Source organism: Contarinia nasturtii, unplaced genomic scaffold (genome assembly GCF_009176525.2).
Source record: "Contarinia nasturtii isolate CC-2019 unplaced genomic scaffold, AAFC_CNas_1.1 Cnas_scaffold_285, whole genome shotgun sequence".
Classification (NCBI taxonomy): domain Eukaryota; kingdom Metazoa; phylum Arthropoda; class Insecta; order Diptera; family Cecidomyiidae; genus Contarinia; species Contarinia nasturtii.
Window position 1 is genome coordinate 2,816,573 of NW_022197640.1, and position 19,127 is coordinate 2,835,699.

At 32.1% G+C, this 19,127-nt stretch overlaps 3 protein-coding genes across 9 annotated transcripts; 2 read left to right on the plus strand and 1 right to left on the minus strand.

Annotated features, from left to right (window-relative positions):
* Positions 1 to 56: 56 nt before the first annotated feature.
* Positions 57 to 2,336, plus strand: LOC116337703 (RNA exonuclease 5). 2 transcript variants are annotated; one of them, XM_031762481.1, is made up of 3 exons: positions 59 to 244; positions 321 to 988; positions 1,055 to 2,336. In XM_031762481.1, the coding sequence occupies exons 2-3, from the start codon at positions 328 to 330 to the stop codon at positions 2,245 to 2,247; spliced, it is 1,854 nt and encodes a 617-aa protein (XP_031618341.1). In that variant the 5' UTR covers positions 59 to 244; positions 321 to 327; the 3' UTR covers positions 2,248 to 2,336. The 2 variants fall into 2 exon arrangements, with proteins under 2 accessions (XP_031618340.1, XP_031618341.1); XM_031762480.1 differs by having other exon boundaries at positions 57 to 244; positions 321 to 2,336.
* Positions 2,337 to 3,515: 1,179 nt separating this feature from the next.
* LOC116337725 lies at positions 3,516 to 9,624 on the plus strand. Of its 6 annotated transcripts, none has more exons than XM_031762539.1 (4): positions 3,516 to 3,735; positions 6,944 to 7,274; positions 7,431 to 7,992; positions 8,066 to 9,624. In XM_031762539.1, the coding sequence occupies exons 2-4, from the start codon at positions 7,043 to 7,045 to the stop codon at positions 8,373 to 8,375; spliced, it is 1,104 nt and encodes a 367-aa protein (XP_031618399.1). In that variant the 5' UTR covers positions 3,516 to 3,735; positions 6,944 to 7,042; the 3' UTR covers positions 8,376 to 9,624. The 6 variants fall into 6 exon arrangements, with proteins under 6 accessions (XP_031618399.1, XP_031618396.1, XP_031618398.1 ...); XM_031762536.1 differs by having other exon boundaries at positions 3,735 to 3,811; XM_031762538.1 differs by lacking the exon at positions 3,516 to 3,735 and adding an exon at positions 3,772 to 3,831.
* Positions 9,625 to 10,777: 1,153 nt separating this feature from the next.
* Positions 10,778 to 17,444, minus strand: LOC116337663 (allatostatin-A receptor-like). Its single transcript, XM_031762418.1, has 7 exons — positions 17,191 to 17,444; positions 16,789 to 17,118; positions 16,451 to 16,704; positions 11,692 to 11,961; positions 11,366 to 11,478; positions 11,246 to 11,291; positions 10,778 to 10,994 (listed from the first exon to the last, which is right to left on the minus strand). Exons 2-7 carry the CDS (start codon positions 17,042 to 17,044, stop codon positions 10,896 to 10,898), a joined length of 1,038 nt encoding a protein of 345 aa, XP_031618278.1. The 5' UTR covers positions 17,045 to 17,118; positions 17,191 to 17,444; the 3' UTR covers positions 10,778 to 10,895.
* Positions 17,445 to 19,127: the final 1,683 nt, after the last annotated feature.

Here is a 19,127-nt window from a genome sequence, read left to right on the forward strand (position 1 = left end):
GATCTATTCGGGCAGTGATATATTTTTATTTTTTAAATAAAATCGATAAAAATATTTTTTTTTTTTTTTTGGAATGTAATAATCGAAGTAGTATGACCCTTCAATAAATCAAACGTATATAAGTAATATATGTGATACTTTGCAGTCAACTTCATTGTTGATGTACATTTTATAGAATTGTCAAGCATGTGTTGATGTGAAAACGTGGGTTCGTCGAATATTCGCTGCAAATTCGGGATTTTTAGTAAGAAAATAAATTGTTCACAAACAATCAAAGACATTGTTTATACATTTAACTTTTTTTTTCTTCAATTCTATAGATAAACCATGAAATCATCACAGCCAAAAAAAGAAGCTCGCCTAGAAAAGAAAAAGCGCAAATTAGAGGCACTGGCCGAAATAACAAAATTAAACGAAATTGATAAGCAAAGCAAAAGTAAAATGAAACATGATCTTGGTGAACCAATTGCAAAGCGGCCAAAGGAAAGTGACACCGAACAAAATGACAACGCAAACGAATCTGACGTTCGTTCGGTTTTATCCGATGAAGATTATGCTCAGCTGAAACGTGAATTAAATCATAAAAAACGTGAATTGAAAAATGTTCCCAAACTGCGCACAAAACTATTTGGTGAAATGGCATTGTTGACCATTCCGTCGGAAAATCGAACGCCAATTTTATTCACGGATATTCAGCATTTAATAATGTATGGTTTATTAGGCAGTACATCACCATGTGTACCAACCAGATGGTGTCACTTGGAAAAAATAAATAAAATCTCACACACCGTTGTTATTTTGATCGATGGATTATCATTATATCACTTTTCATCATACGAATCCCAATTAAAATCAATCGAACGAATTTTCGAGCATAAATTTGAAGTTGTGATGCCGTCGAGCACAAAATCAACCGAGACAATGGCAAATGAAATGATGATGGCGCCGTTGACCAATATCTTTCGCAGTGATCTCGTCGATAAATATGGTAGTTTAGAAGCAGCAATCGATTCAACTAAAAATCCCGTTTTCATGGTAAATTCTATATTTCCAGTGTCGGACAACGCTAGCGATAACGATGAAATCGATTCGAAAAATGGTACCCAAACGGTGAAAACTGATGGTGAAGTATTTTCGCGTACACAATTACTGCTTTCTGCATTGCAAATGATTGATGAAGGCTATCCATTACCACTACGCGGTGAATTGGCAAATCGTTACAAAGATTTTGTAATGACAAAGGATAAATATAAAGCGGTTACCGCACAAAGTCCAATGTTTGGCGTCGATTGTGAAATGTGTCGAACGTCAGCCGGTGTGAATGAACTCACACGTATTTCGATTATCAACGAAAATCATGAGAGTATTTATGAAACTTTAGTTTGTCCACGAAATAAAATTGTTGATTATTTAACACCATTTTCGGGTATTACGCCTAAAATGATGAAAAATGTCACAAAAACACTGACCGAAGTACAAAATGACATTCAAAAATTACTGCCGGCCGATGCAATCTTAGTCGGTCAATCATTGCATAGCGATTTAATGGCAATGCGAATGATGCATCCGTATGTAATTGATACAAGTGTTATATTCAACATATCGGGCGAACGACGACGAAAATCCAAACTACAAACATTGGCGCATGAATTTCTGGGTGAAGCCATTCAAAAGAATCCATTAGGTCATGACTCAATTGAAGATTGTTCAGCAAGTTTGAAATTAACTAAATTGAAATTACAAAAAGGTATCGATTTTGGTGATGCAATTCTTGTAAATAAGCGTCGAGTAAACGAAAGAAATCAAATCGAATCAACAGCCAGCGAAAGTAAAGATGAATCAACAGCAACAACTTCAACTGCAACCAATAAAATGGATCGCAGCACGGCTGTTATTACGTCTAACGATAAATTCAGCGAAATATACGAACGAATTGTAAAACAAAAGATTGACAACAGCAACAGTGATAATAAAATTCACATTTATACAAATTCATCGAACAAATGTGCGGTACAAAAAACGTGTGAAGTTGCTTTGAATCATGCACTGAGCTTAACACATATGTCCATAGAGCCGAAAAAATTGGACAACGATAAGGTAGAAAAAACAATTAAAAAGGTCGATCAATGGATTGAAAATGTATGGCAAAGTGCCGCGCCAAACGCACTTTTTATCGTTCTATTTTCGGGACAACATGACACACAATCAAGCGGTGTTGCAATGCTTCAAGTAAAATCGAAAGCATAAAGTCAATAATCCTGAACAAAAAAAAAACACACACACATTAATATTGTTGTAATAAATTTTCAACGAAATACAGTCAATTTTTTATTGAATCCATTTTATTGTTACATTTAACTCTCTTTTCTTCTTAATGCATTATCACGTGTAAAACAATGATCTTCTTGTATTTACACCAAATATGAGTACTGACCAATGTGGAATGTTGTAATTTTGCCTTCTTGCATTAAAAAAAAATCTCACATATGAATCGTTGCGGCGAAACAGTAGCTCTTATTTTTTTCCAAATAATACTGCAACATGAAGTTTTTTCCACACGGTTTATTTGTTGTAATACAACAAAAAAACTATTCATAAAAAACTTTATGTTGCAGAATTATTTGGAGAAAAATAAGAGCTACTCTTTCGCCGCAACGATTCATATATACAAAGTCAAAAGCATTTTTCGCACCAACATTTCGCAGTACGTGAAAGAGAACAAGAAAGAAAAAGAAACTATGAGCAAACAATTCACGTATGTCTACATGTAAGGTAGCCAATTTGAACAAGATCAACGTATGCCATTGTTGCTGTTGTTTTCTGGTAGTAATAAGGTTAAGGGTAAGTGTTCCAAAGAAATAAAAAAAAAATATATAATAATTCTAAAGTATATTTTAGTGAATCTATGGCATGGAATATTTTTCGGTTCTTAAAAACAAGACAAATCATTTTAGTTAAAATTGGTATTCGACTTATTAAGATAAACAACAATCTGTTGAATTAATAGACTTTGTCTCGCCGTCTCCATTTGAGATTGTATAGCACGTACAATAAATATCAAATTATCAGTGTACAAATAGAGTGATTCTCAGATTTTAAATTTTATCAGTTATTTGTTCATATAATCGATACCTTAAATTGATGCACAAAACATATTGTCGCTAGTGTGTACATATATATAAAGACAAACGAAGTCCAAAACATTGTGCAATGAGAGAAAAATCGATTTGCTTTTATGATTAGATTTCGTATAAATAATAATTTCTTATAATTATGTGAGGTTCTGTAATTCGTGCCAAAATTTGTGTTGCTTTGCACAATATTCTAGCAAGAACAGTTGTATTGCTTTTCTTTTGGCAATATGATAAACAGAGCGCACGCTCCAAACTTATATCATATGGATGCAAGAGAGTACGAAAGATTAAGAGTGAGAGTGTGCCCCAAATGGATGGAAAATAGCAACCAGAACGACGAAAATATATAAACAGAGTTGAATTCTGGCAAGCTACGGACCTATATTTGCACATAACTGTGTGCTATGTATTTGTTTAAAAGAAAGAGAGAAAGAACGAAACTGAATGTGTGTTGCGCTTTGTGTGCTTTTTTCGATATTTGAGCAACACACAACAACGACAACAACAACCATAAAAACATAACAGTACAATAGGCAAGCAACGGCTGTATAGCATTTCCAACAGGAATTGGAAAATGAGAGAATCAACGAAAACATCGAACGTGAGTGAAAATAGTATTTTTAGTGGTGGTGGTCGTGTACGGTTGTGCTGAGTTCTCTCTCGTGCTTTGAAGAGTTGTGTGTATTTTCATTTTGTTGTGCGTGTTTTTCATTTTTACATTATTAACAACGGAAAATTTATTGCGAATAATTTTTGTTTAAGAAAAATTTATTTAAAAAAAAATTTAATCGCAATAATTATTGTCACATCAAATTGGCATATGTAAGTTATAAAAATATTTTAGCAATTCTTCATCGTCCTTTGGAGAATGGAGGGTAATTTTGATAAGCGCGCGCGTGTGTAAGTAAGTGTGGATATTTTATCCATCGCTCACAAAAATAGGTCAAATTCATAGCGAAAAACAGTGCCAACAGTGTGTTATGCCATGAAGAAATGATAAAAACCATGACAAAGTACATATTCCAACAACTCAAATTGAATTTATTGATTTCTTTGTTTGCGCCGTGTCCCGATTTTGAAGTCCCTTTTCTGTGTTTCGGTATCCAATTTCTGTGACTGACACAGAACAAACTCTGTTGAGCTGTACATTGTGTATCCCCATTTCTTATCCATGTTATGATATGGCGTGCCATAAAGTAGGCAACACTGCCCATTACGCATAGGATTCTATTGAGGTGTTCACACAGTTTTCTTTTTGAAAATGTATTGAAAGCGGAGACATTTTGTGTTTAACCACTCCTTGTCGTGTAAATTGCCGTGCAATTGAATCGATATTATGTCGTGTGGTGAAATATGTGTTGTTGCAGTAATGAGGAAAAACATTAATGCATGACTCATGAAATGCACACAATCAAATGAGCTGCACTTTTTTTTATGAAAACAAATTAATTTTCAACCATTTCATCCTGTTGCGAAAAGAACCATCAAGGAATTCAATTCAATAATGAGTTTTCAAAAAATCTACTTTTCATAAAATTGGCGCAAAAATTTCAAATATGTGCCATGATTTTTCTGTGGATGTCGAAACATCACGTTTAAAAAATATTGTGAGAAGGCTCAATACTTTTTTGACAATTGAATAATTTCCAAAAATTTGGTATAAAGCGAAAAATCAATAGTCATTTATCACTGTAGCTCGAATGTTTGGAATAGATTATCATACAGATAATGAAAAATGTATACTAAGTGTACTACACTATCGTCCCTATTTCCAAAATTTAATCGAATCGTAATTTGAACTCGAGCAAATAAAATTTTTATGATTCAGCTGAATGTAATTATGTTGAAAAATCCTGACCTATATTCAAAATTATGTTCGTGCGTGTGTATTTTTACTCTAAACTAATGTATATTTCAATAAGAAAAATCTATTACACATTCACCGTTATTACGGAAGTGCGAGCCGAACGAGTGATGAAAAATGAGCTACAAACGCAACGAGATATAACAAAACACAGATGTTCCACATGAATTTTTGAATTTATCGCTTGTTTGAATGAGACAATGTTTATCTTTTTGTTGTAGTTCATTTTTTTTGCAAATTATTTCAAAGACGTTTCCATACATATGTGATTAGTACAATAGCCATTCATTTATCATATTTGTGCTGTAAGTATCTGATATAAAGTAGCAATTCACAAAAGCCAGGAGATTTTTATTTCATAAAAATGCGCCATTGATACGACAAACAACACTGCCAGGGATATTTATTCACAAATGCCATTTCTTATATTTGTTACTAATATTGTGTCCTTATAAATAAAAAAATATTATACGTGATCAACCATACGGCTGGTGAAAATGCTCGGATTTTCGGTTATTTTTACTGTCCACGTTGATTCAATGCATTTCTTGTGAAGAATAATATCTATTTTAAATTAAGGTTTCTGTTTAAAAATATTCAAAATATTTTTTAAAAATTTAATCATGTAACGGAAATTTAGAAAAAAAAAAAACATAATTGAATGCTATGTAATCGAGTAAAAAGTCTAAGCAAAAGGCAAATAGCAACACAAATATAGATATAGTCATTAAGAGAAAAAAAAAATGAGTCTGTCCATTTAATTCAAGCGGATATATACAATCGCATCGAATGATTTGAAATGTTTGGCATAATTTCTATTTGCATCCAGTAACCTACATACATCATAGCTAGATAGCATTCATATGCTATTATGCAATATTACACGCATTTTAAATGCTATCTCAAAATCGTGTTTTATTCACTCTATTCGTTCAGGAGGCGATGTAAATTAGCCGGCGATGATGTCATCAACAAAAAGAATCGATAACAAAAATAGATTTTTGACTCATTTATGCAATCTCTCCAAACTCACATGTATGCAGTTGTCATCATTGAATTAGTCAGTTGTGAAAATGCCAAACCAAATACATTCTCAACTGAATAAAACACATAAACACTACATTGACAAATTGTATAAATATAGAATATGTTTTGAGCCGCATCACCATAAATAAAACCATCATAATTTCTTTTTTGTTTTTATCGGTTTCTATTACAAACGTTGTATATTTCGCCAAAGACTCGTTATGGTACATTTTATGTGATTCGAAATACAAAAAAAAGTCAATTTATTTACTGACTAAAAAAAATGTTCGCTCTTCTGTTTTTTTCTTCTTGCAATTGAAAATTTGAACGCGTGAATATTTGTTGTCTTTTCGTTCGACTTTTTCTGCTTCTTTAGTGTTCATCGAGCGAGTCACAGTCATATTTTTTCTCGTCATTATGCTATTTCATGTAATTTTAAACTTGACATTCACTTTGCGTTCACACTGTTCAACTTTCAATTGTTCAATAAACAGACATGTTCTTGTTTCATTTAACACAAAAAAATTACATAAACCCTTTCTGTAACATATGCGGCAAATGAGAGACAGAACGAAAAAGCAACGCACACAACTGACTTTGTGTATACAATGTATGCGATCTTGGGATATCAATACTTCTTGAACGTTTTTAGTATCAAGCAAAAAGTGAAACAAGATAATGTAAACGAAAAAAAAAACAAAAGAATTGTTCAATAAAATTCGCCCCAACAAATCAACCACTCTGATCTTGAATTTAAACAAACATATATTGTCTATTAATTAAGTCACAATGTGAAGAGAGGAAAAAAGACCGTTCATTTATCATTGAATTTGATTGTCGTTCATATTTTTTTTGTCTTCATATTTAAACATGTAAAATTAACAAGAACACTGTATATTTTTCTCGTTATTTTTTGTAGCACCTCTAAACAAAGCAACTCAACCAAGTGTGTGAATTATCGAAATTGGCTAGAGGGATACAGAGCGATTGAGTGACAGAGAGACAGAGTGTATGCAAAATGGCTTTGGGAATTCCTGCTGAAGAATCGTCGGAAAATCAATCACAACCAATTACACCGAGTGCACCGCCATTGGAATCCTTGGGATCGGTCGATGTAAATCAAGTTCGATTTGTTGTAGCACTAGATGCAACAACAAACAGTCAACCAATTTCAGCTCAAACAGCATCGCTCAATGCCAGTGAATGTTTGCGACGTATTATAAATGAAAAAATCAATTGTGATTCAAAGGGTAATCACTAGGGGCAATTCACTTAAAAATTACCTTTCTATTATTTTATAATTGTTATTGATTCTTTTTCGATTATTTCGATTATTTTTCGATTATTTGTCGATTACTTATCGATTATTTCCAATTAATTCTTTTCTTTTGTGATTCTCCCCTTAGGTAATCACATCATACGAGACGTCACCGAACCTGAATTTCGGCAAATGATTGAGTTTCTTGAAACGAAGAAATTACAATTTAAAGATCAAAATCATCGCTTGCAAATGTTTAATGTGGCCAAACAATATAATTGTGCTGACATGCAAATATATTGTTTGCGTGAAGTTGATGCCAATTTGGATGTATCAAATGTAATCACAGTTTATCGTACGCTATGGTTTTACGGTTCATTGACATCGAACAAGGATTCGATCGATCGCAAAAAGGCCAATTTCAAAAAAACCAATTACACACCCGAAGAATTTCTCACATATTTGGTATTCAATGTGTTGCAATTTATCAATATGAATGCAGAAAATGTTCTACTATCGGAAGATATTGATGAACTGCGATTCAAAGAATTTGAAAATATTGTGAAACAAGATGATCTACTGTTACGCTCAGAAATGGTTTTAATTAATGCGCTGACACGTTGGAGCCGAGCCGAATGTCGACGAAAAAATATCGAACTCACCCTTGAAAATGAACGGACCGTTTTGGGTGAACTTTGCTATTCACCGAGGTTTGTTTTGCAGTTTTTTTTCTGCGTGTCCTTCAAGTCCATTTATATCCACTTTTCTCTTTCTTATATATAGGTATTTAACGCTCAAACCCAGCGAATTTGAATTGGCCTGTAAGAATATTCGATTTTTAGATCCGGCCGAAGTGACATTGATTCGAGAAGCATTTGATGGCAAAAAATCTAATTTAACTGCTGAACAAACAAATATGTTGAACAATTTTCGAAAACCACGACCAAAATATACACGCATGCCAATCTATTTAAGTCCACGTAGTCACCCAAAAAAATATCCACGGCGAATGCGACGAAATGATCGCAACGATAGTGATGGATCATCATGTTTTCTAGATTGTTTAGCGGCTTTCATTTGTCTATGTGATTAAGAAAGACTAGCGTTAATTACAATTAATATGACTTTGATTTAGATTGGATATGTCGATTTTTTGTTCTCTCGAATTTAATGTGAATGACATCGGGTAGTAGTTAATTGAATATTTTAAGAAGTAAATGGTGAACGATAACGTAAATTAAGACCAAATAGCAAAATTATTTTAGTTCAATGCAAACAAATGCAAACATGGATACGATTTTATTTTGAGACAGTTTTAGGTAAAGCCATCAGATCAAAGCTTTTTTTCGAACGCTGTGATGCACACCAAACCAAACATAAAGAATGCATCTATGCAACTGTGTTTTAAGATCTAAATATTTTAATCGTTTTTTTTTGTTTAAAAATCTGTCCATGTTACGAGCATGCAAATGTATTTATTTTAGCTGAATATATTTCTACAGATAGCAAAAATTAATCATTATTTTTTAATCTTCCACAGATCATTTGAAAAATCAATATTTATTTTGAAAAAGCGCAAAACGTATTTTTAAAAAAATAAACAACACATGTTTACTATTTGTAACCAGAATTTAGACGACAAATGAAACGAATAGAGAATGCTCATTATAGTTAAAGAATTCTATGGATTGTTAATAAGGATATTTTAGCATATTTTATTGTATTGAAAGAATGAATATTCGATTTAGAGTGAGAGTTTATTTTGAAGAAAAAAAGAATGAATCGTGCAAAGTTGTCTGAATATTTTAAATTGATATGAAAAATAAGTTTATCATCAAATGTTAGTCGAAGTAATAAATTATTTAAAGTGGGATGAACATAATTTCTCCTCATACAATAACAAAAATCATATTTGATTATTAGTTGCAACTGATTATGTTGCAATGTTATTGGTTTTTATCAGTTCGTTCTTTTGTTGTTTTGCCATTTGAAAGAGATTTATGAAAAAGAGTTTCAATATTTTACTATAGTCAAAAAAAAAAAAAAAATCGAAATATACGTGGAACTTTCGTTACGTTTATAATCTGAGCAGAATAAATGTGAAGAATATTCAGAAAGAGACTTTATGATATATTCAGTTAAATAGAATATTTCCTGAGAGCCTGTTAAGAAAAGATAATTTGATACTTCACCTATGAAGATTTATGAAATCTCTTCATGATTCGCTATTAACGAATTAAAAATACAAAAACCTTTATATACTGAATACCGATATACAAATTATTTGTAATAGATGTGATACAACTTATTCAATAAAGCCATATTTATGTTCAACGTATGAATTCTTCTTAAATGTTTTTTTACAAAGTTTCACAGCGATGCATCTGATATAGACACTATAGTGAGTACCATGAAACATTTTTTCAAAAATTCAGCTTCCAATTTTGAATAAAAAATGCGAAAAGAAAATGACATTCGTCTTGAAATTGATTGCGAATTTGTATTAGAATACTATGGTTGGAATTTATTTTGATGAAAAAATGGTTATTAATTTAAATTTTTATTGATTGTTTCTGAACAAATTTGCTTTTATTAAATATGGAAATTGATTTCATCAAGTATTGGAATGATAGAATATTCATGGTTGAAAAAGTATTGAAAATATGATCTGGTTACTATGAATAAATTTGGATTTGTAAAAAGGCTAAATCTTTGAATTACCCTTGTGGAAAATTACTGACTTACTTAGTTAACTAATTTTGGACGTTTTTGGCCAAAACCAACTGAGATTGAAGTTGTTTTAAGTTGATTTGGCTGATTTTTCCTAGTCGAGAAAAATACAACTAAATTCAATTTCAATCGCAGTTGACTATATAGACAAAAACGTCCCAAACAAGTCATCTGTTTAAAATGACATACATAGACCACTAAAGTCGACTGGGCAAACGACTTCAGTTAACAAAATTCAATTTCAGTCGATTTTAGCTAACCAGTCAATCAGTCACTTTTTTTCCGCCCGGGAATATAGTTCAAATTGTTTGGTATTAATTCTCTAGAATAAAAGGAACATATTGCAACATTCGGACCCATTTATGCTAAAAAAACACCGAAAATGGTAAAGGAAGGAATGGTGCCCACACATGCATAGCTTCTGACCAGGGGTCCGGAGGGTCTGATTAACATCCCTCGGAGAATGGATTAGGAAATGGTTCATTGGGATCACCCCCATATGTATCCGTATCTGCTTGGAAATACAATGAGCCTTTGGAAATTTCCCCTTTACAAATTGAGAAAAAGCTCTTTGCTAGCGGTTTGCTAGGGATTTTCGCCAAAAAAGTGAAGAGTGAAAAAAGAAAAACGTAAAAAGACTGAGATTCGGATAGAATGGCGACAAAAAATTAGAAATGACCCATTATAATTTTGAAAAACTCCGTTACTTGCAAATCTTGGAATTCGGCATGCACCGCAGGCGATACATGTGATGGAGCGGGACGCATTTTATTTATCAAATCTATTCGTAAATAGGTTACACACTTTTTATAAATATTTATTTCAAGATCGAAATTTTATTTTTGAATAAATTATCAATCAATTTAATTGTATCTTAAATATATTAAACATGTTCCGGTGTAACTGTGCTGCCTGTGCGAATCGATTTTGAAGACAATGCATGATGATAACTATACCGCCTTGTTGGACCGCAATATATGACCTGGTGAACACCGAAGAGAGACATAACAAATAAAACAATACAAAGAACCAAATCCTATTGCTTGATATCAAATCTAAACATATCTATATAATTATCGATAATTTGAAGCTCCCGATAGCTTCGAGCCCGAAAGATTTAAATTATCGAGTTTTTAAAATGGTTTTTATTTGAAATTTTTTGGAACCGATTTCAGTTTAGACATTTGTTTTGAATATTCATTAAGATTTAAGAATAAGAATAAAACTTCCCACCTTTTTAAATGCTTTTCTAAAATTTTCCGACAAAAACGCATACAATCTGAAAAGGAAACATATATGTGAATTTTGATATTCGAATGTGATGCGCTTTTCTTCATACAATGGATTACATACAATGGATTGATACAGGCTGTGGTATAGGCCAGTACATGCGACGCAATTTGCAGCAGAATATCAAATCGTGTGCATGTATTAAATAGTTTTAAACTCTTTAGCAACAATATTACCTAGATTGATTTGAAAAGTAAACAAATAAAGAATATTTTCATCGAAAAATATAGGAGGTAAGTGATAAGATTTGTATTTAAACATCACTAAGCAAATAAAAAAAAAAAAAAAACAATGCACATTTCCACTCAATTAATTTATTAAATAGATTTGAGTAGATATGTAGAATTTATGCATAAAGTGCGTGATTATGCATATTTGCTTGAGCTTACTTGTATCGGAAACCAGAGTAATGCGAATGCAGCAACAACAACAAATACAAGTCTCGTCACGCGTTTTCGCCCTCGCCCTCTCGTTCCATTTGTCCGATTGTGTGGCACAACTGTACGCCACAAACGTAACATGAATGCATATAAACCACTTATGAGTGTTAATGGTATTAAATATGAGCTCGAAAAGAATATTATGTGAAAGGCGGCAAATGAAATGCCACCACTTTTGAATACGCAAAGCTTGTAGTCGATAGACCCATATGTTTCAGTCTGTGGGGAACGAAAGAGGGAGAAAAAAAACAGTGGACATTTTTCAATTTATCTGAATCAATACGTATAATTATTAAGTTATATGCAGCCGGGCTTTTATCGATATGCATTTTTATTTTTATTTTTTTATGTCCTTATTCATCCATTCTCAGTACATCACAAATGGAGTGAAATTTGTGTATAAATATAAAATTTAATGTGAACTGATTTCCTTCCCGCTCAATTATTCATCCACTTTAAATAATGATCACCAAGACACATCTCGAACATTTTGAATTTTATTGATATAATAATGTTTATATTATGTCTTGGGGTAGCTAACTGAGCGAATGTACGAGTGATTGAGCAAGCAAACAAACATTTATAAAAAAGATATTTGAATATATTTGGCTTAAATGTGGCGAATGGCGAAAGAAATATAAAAAACTGACAAATCATTTAGTTTGAGATGTGTCGCGACTTTGTCAGTGTGCTTACGGTTTTTTTTTTGTTCAGTATCGCTTCGGATGTGGTACAATACCATTACCCTGAGCGACATCGTTCACAGAATAAAAAAAAACAAAATTATTTTATTATTATGGAATATTCATTAAATTTTATGTTTAAATTTTCGATGTCAAGATATAGAGCTTAACATTCTGCTATACATCTCAACGGGAGAGTAGAAGCAGAAAAATGAAGGGGTCGTGTTGTTGTAGCTGTACTGAGTTATATTCATTTGATACATGTATTTTATTCACTTAGCGATGTGAATTACTCAATAATTAAATCTAAAAGTAATATTTCTGAAGTGATCCATTTGGGTACAGCGCACTCCTTGTTACTGTATACTTTGAACGATTTGCTTTTCCAATGAAAAATAATTGTATGTATTAGTGTGACAGCGGCCAATGTGAAAAACAACAACAATAACACAAACGTTGTGGTACATATTCAAAATCTGGCGGTAGTAGCGGTGACGCCAATGAATTTATCTGATATCCATCATTCCACTTTTGAAATTCGAATCAGTTTGATTTTTATGAAAACCCGAAAAACACATTGTTTGGCTCCGATTTTTGTTGTGGGACTACTGCTGTGATTTGCCATCATTTGCGAAGTCCATCGAGACGTAATAACAAAATGCTTTTCAAGCGAACGCACATACACACACACACACACACACACATACATAACGCCCATTTCAATTTTCGTTAATAACAAGATACTCTCGGATACTGTCTTCGATTGGACTTAATGGTTGGTTATTGATGTTGACACAGAGATTTCATTGAAGCTAAAACATTCGCAAACATAATAACAGAAAACATTTTCATGGGTATATGCGTATATATTTGTGTATGGAAGAAAGAGAGAGAGAGAGAGAGAGAGAGAGAATGATGAATTTTCCATTTAATAGTATAAAAAATCCTGTGTGTTAGATATTATTTGTATTGTAAATAAGAGATAAGACGGTCATTCGTGAAAAAGTGTGGAATGGTTTTCCGTTGATTGCAAATTCACTTCTCGAATACAAACTGTGGAACGCCAGAAATTCTATTTATTTTATCAAATTAAATATTTTTGCTGATGTTTATCTACGTTGTCACTTTTGAAACGCTTATCATCCAAAAGAGAAAATCGGTAACAGTTTTAATAGCACACACCCAAATCAGATCCGATGCTAAAATAGTTTAAATTGAAATAAAAGGAATCTAATATATCCATTCAATGTGTACATCTAATTTGACCGGGGAGCTTGTATATGTGACAAATGGGAAATCAGATTGTCACACAATGTCCGTTGGCATTTTTGTTTTGTTTTTGTATTGCCCAACATTGTTATTCTATGCATCAAACGTCTTAAGCAGTGTCTTTACATTGATTCATCTTGTTTTCTAACTACTCTCCGAACGATGGTTTTAACTGTTTATCGCATTTTATAACAAATATTTAGTTAAATAAACAATTCGCTTTGCACTTCATTTTGACTTTAAAATTAAAACATAAACATGAATCATTTCGTCCACTGGGATGCAATTCATTTGGATTATTAGTTTGAAAATGGAATTTCATATCTATGTATACATTATATATAATGAGAGTGGTGGTGGTGAAAGAGAGAAAAACGTTTAGGTAAGAGTCACAGTAGTAACAATTCAGAATAAAGAGAAAATTGTCATTACAAAGTGACTTTGAAGTCGTTTTGCCCAGGCAGTGAGCAATAAACTTCGTAGAAAAAAATCAAAAGTAAAAATAAATGAAAGAAGAAAGTAAGTTTAAAAGAAAAATCTCTTAAAAGTAATATCTGAACATTTGGAATCAATAGATTTTCATGGAATTTCTAAAATAGTTTATGGCATTTTGATGAAGAAACAGCATGAGAATGATCTATAAATAAAGAAATAATAAGAATTATACAAATGGCCATTGCCGCCACCAGGGCATCCATATGGATACATATATGATATTGTAAGCATACAAAAGAATATCAGTAGTATGCAGAGTAAGGGGGCTTTAACCCCCTTGTGATTTCGATTAGAAAAATAATTTACGGAAATTATTCGAATTTGTTAGGGTTTTTGATTCAAAAAGTGAAATGAGACATTTTTACGATTTGCTACGACTTTTCGACGCGAGATAAATTTTTCCGAATTGGTTTAGGGAATTGGGTTTTTTGAGAAAATTATTTCCACCTCCCCTGAAATTGCTCGCATACTACTAAATATATAATGTATTCATGCAAAGCAAACAACCAGACATACAATTACGCATTATTGTTATATTCTATTTTTGAACTACTTGTTGCTTTTATGATCGTATTATTCTCGATAGCTGAACACAATACCGTTAAAAAAGGAATATAGAAAATAATTGGATGAAGTTGTACATCCTTTGCTTTTTGTCGCACATTTGATGCGAGTTGGGATTAGCGACAATTAGCACGTATAAACTGATTTCGATTTTTGATAAACATTATTATTCTCAAACACGTGTTCCGCCATAAATTCCCCTACATTTTTGTGCTTCCATTTTGTTCTTTTTATTCTCAGCATCAAAGTCTTGCCGAAAGCATTTACAAATACGGAACACGTGTCATCTTAACGAATCATGCCAATTGCGATGTCATTGTATTTGAGACGAACGCTTTTTCGAGACGAACGAATTTTTTCCACGGAATTAATTAATATTTTTGATAATAGGCTGCTGTTGCTGGAACATTCGATCATTATTTACTTAAATTGAAATCGACCCAATAAGCCAAATAGCACCATGTACCTTTAAATTGTTTCTCTTGGCATGACGTGTAAGCTACATTGAAAATCTATATAAGCTACATTGAAAATCACTGAGATTGTTTTCAGTTGCTATATTACAGTTATGTTGATGATTTCAGTATGCAGGCTACTCACATTATAGACACACAATGGTTTCTTAGAATAAATTATCTATTCATTAAAGATAGAATTTGGTGTATTGTGGAAATCGTAGAACTAAACAATTTCAAAACTCGTTCATCGCCATCGAGACGATGAAGAAAGGGAAGTAGATCCGCCACCGGAAAATATTTGAATTATTTTTCCATTATTAATTCAAAAATTTATTACTCAACTCGGAAGAAAGCGGGGGTTTTCAATTATTAGGTACTTTTATTCGTGGAACGTACACTCTCCGTGAATTGTATTTCTGCTGCCGAAAATCCTTCAAATTGTACGATATTAATTTAACACGCCTTAAGAACAATAGTGAATAGTAGTGTTATGTGATAATAAGATGTCATGAAGTGCTTTTATGATTGCATTTCTCAAACACTATGTACATTTGACCAATAAAAATGTCGAATTTGTTCGCTATTCCAAAGGGAAATGAAAATGTTTTGAACTTTTATTTGACAGCCATGTATATTCTCTATCTCTATTTCTCCCTGTGAAATTATTTGTGTTGTTGTTGTTCAGTTTTTCAACTAAGCTAAAAGAATCACTTAAATCAAGTCAAAATATTCGTGTTATTGTTGATTCGTCACATTGCGAATAAAAAAAATCAATCGATTTTATTATTTTCAATGAAAATGTATTACGTGAGAAATTCTTTTTCATAATAAAAACCTAATTGGTTGTGTCTATCTATTTTCATCTAGCTCGGTTAATGGCAACAGTTGTGAGCTTTTTCGGTTTTTCCATACGGAAAAGAAATATAGTATACATACTAATAATTTTTGTTGACAATAGCGCGATAATTTTTGTTTGTCCAGAATAAATGGTGAGCACTTGATGATATCGCTGAATGTTTTTGTGTATTTAGTTCCCATCCGCGTCTATGTATATCAATTTTTTTGTTGGTGGTGCTTATGTCATGCAAATGGTTAGAATTTGGAACATTTTTTTAATTGAGTACATATCATATTTTCCGATGGATTTTTCTACGTTCTTATTTTTCTCGGTTTTATCTCCCTTTGTTTAAAAATGACATGACTACAACTAGTAAATTTTCGGTTCTAAAAGTAACTCACCACAACTCCATGGGCAAAGATGACGGGAGTGGCTGTAAGTAATATAAGTAGCCATAAAATTGTAATGGCTTTTAGAGTATTTCGTTCATTTCGCAACGTTCGACTCGATATGGGAAAAACGACGGCTAAAAAGCGATCCAAACTCATCAAAACCAAAGTGTAAATCGAAACCAATGCAGTAACTATTATTAAATATTGAACAATTTTACACCATGCATTCCCAAGTGGCCACTCATCAGTCACATAGTCGATCGCTTAAAAAAGATGTAGAAGGAATAAAATACAATCAACTTAACAAATGTTCCAATCGAAAATGTAATTGAAGTAGGTAAACCTACCCGTAAACGGAACACAAAATACAACAAATAACAAATCGGCGATTGCGAGATTAATAATCAGTAGATTTGTCGTTGAGCGCATTTGTGGATTCATTAGCACAACAAAAATCACCAAAACATTGCCTAAAAAGCCTGTAATGCCGATTAAACTGAAACAAATCATCACCACCGGCTTAATTGTATCATCAAAATCGGTGTCAGTTTCATTTGTCGCACACTGATCAGCAATCCGGCTAATATTATTATGTAAATCCATTTTGTTTGCGTTTGTGAGGGTTTTTGCGAGATCACAGAACAAAAGAAAATTTAGACGAAAATCCGTTTTATAACCTAAAAAAAAATAAGAAAATGGACACAACAAATAACAAATTATACTATTTATTATTTTATTATTATTCTCACTTTCTTAATTTTTTTCTATTGTGAATAATTTACGTTGGTTCCATTGCCAACTCATTATTAAAAATGCCACCTCATAAGTTCAAACCCGTGAAATTCTTTCATTTAGAACAAAACCATGAATTGAACAAATGAAGAAAACAACGTCGATTCTTTATTTAATTATTTTGATTTTTATACAGCGAGAATACCAAGGAAGATTCGAATTCTCTGAAAGGAAAAGAAGCACTCTTTTCAAATTTGTACGTCCGTATGGTACTAACCGTCGACTGTGACTGAATATAAGCATTCAATGTTTACACATTTTTGCCACGCATGTTATCTCTTTGGGTTTCGCATGAACCGTCGTAGATACTGTTACGTATGCCACGTTTCACGGCCTATTCTCTATTATCATTGATGTTATAATAACACTGTTAATATACAATATGAATGAATGCGACTAAAGGATGTGGATACAATTTTGAAACATTTTCCACACTATAGCATGGTGCACATTTCTATCCAAAAATGCTTTTAAGTTGATTGGATTTGATGATTTAATTTTTTTTGCTTTATTGGTTTTTTTTTTTATTTGTTAATTGAAAACTAACAGCTGGGTTATTATTTTCAAAAAAATAGCCTATTTGATTTCAATCTTCTTCTCTTTATCGTATTCAAACACTAATAAATGAGACTATCAGAAAAATCACTATTTTTGGGTGTAGCTTTTAATTGTTCACATTACCTGGTGATAATTTTATAAATAATAATACATACACAAAAAACCCTTCTCGGGTACAATTACACAAATTGATGTAGTACGATCTTTCGTCAATTACTAGAGCTATATTTATTTATCCGATCCGAGTTTGGGATCCGATCCGATCCGATGAAGTTTGTCGATAATTTGTTATACTTAATAACATTGTAATATAATAAACTTTGGAAAACTTAATTTTCTGCCAAAAAAATGATCTAGACAAAATTTCATGACAATTGGTCGATAAATGAACATAGCTCAAATTTCACATTTTCACAGAAGTAAGTAAAAAATGACATTTGACGAAAATTTGTCATATTCAAATTTTTTATTTTTAATCCGATCGTCGTGAAACTTTGGGAAACTTAATTTCTAGGGGATCGGATCTCGATCAGAAAATAGCGAATTATTCGATATTTTGAGAATTTTATGCGAAATGATTTGTAAGCGATGGGTCAGTAAAGTTGTGATTTAAAAAACAATTCGCATACAAAACGCTATGAACGTGAGACAATTCGCAAAATTTGTATGTTTTTTATGTATCAAATTGTGAACGCTTGTAAACGAGCCAAGTGAATAGCGGCGACGCACGAAAACGGAATGAGTGAATAGCGACAACGAACGAAAGAAAAAATGTTATCCGTTGCCGCTATTCACTTGGTTCGTTTGCAAGCGTATATTATATAGTTTGATTGTGATAGCTTATTGCGATTAGCTTGCGAATTGTACGCGAATTTCTTGAATTATTTTACCAAAATGACGACTTTATCATACAACTAATAAATTTTGTCCATTCGCGAATAGATCATTTCCCCTAGCTTAATTTTCTGCCAAAACAATGATCTAGACAAAATTTCATGACAATTGGTCTATAAATGAACATAGCTCGAATTTCACATTTTCACAGAAGTAAGTAAAAAATGATGTTTGTCGATAATTTGTCATATTGAAATTTTTTATTTTTAATCCGATCGTCGTGAAACTTTGGGAAACTTAATTTTCTGCCAAAAAAATGATCTAGACGAAATTTCATGACAATTGGTCGATAAATGAACATAGCTCAAATTTCACATTTTTACAAAAATCAGGAAAAAAATGACATTTGTCGATAATTTGTCATATTGAAATTTTTTATTTTTAATCCGATCGTCGTGAAACTTTGGGAAACTTAATTTTCTGCCAAAAAAATGATCTAGAC

What these genes read in the sequence shown, in the direction of transcription:
- LOC116337725 (XM_031762539.1), top strand. Translation starts at nt 7,043, where the DNA reads ATGGCTTTGGGAATTCCTGCTGAAGAATCGTCGGAAAATCAATCACAA. An exon ending in AATCAATTGTGATTCAAAGG is followed by an intron (nt 7,275 to 7,430) that starts GTAATCACTAGG and finishes TTCTCCCCTTAG; the next exon opens with GTAATCACATCATACGAGAC. An exon ending in GAACTTTGCTATTCACCGAG is followed by an intron (nt 7,993 to 8,065) that starts GTTTGTTTTGCA and finishes TCTTATATATAG; the next exon opens with GTATTTAACGCTCAAACCCA.
- LOC116337703 (XM_031762480.1), top strand. Translation starts at nt 328, where the DNA reads ATGAAATCATCACAGCCAAAAAAAGAAGCTCGCCTAGAAAAGAAAAAG.
- LOC116337663 (XM_031762418.1), bottom strand. Translation starts at nt 17,044, where the DNA reads ATGGATTTACATAATAATATTAGCCGGATTGCTGATCAGTGTGCGACA. An exon ending in TCTTTGCCCATGGAGTTGTG is followed by an intron (nt 11,962 to 16,450) that starts GTGAGTTACTTT and finishes CGTTCCCCACAG; the next exon opens with ACTGAAACATATGGGTCTAT. An exon ending in TTAGAAAAGCATTTAAAAAG is followed by an intron (nt 10,995 to 11,245) that starts GTGGGAAGTTTT and finishes GGTGTTCACCAG; the next exon opens with GTCATATATTGCGGTCCAAC.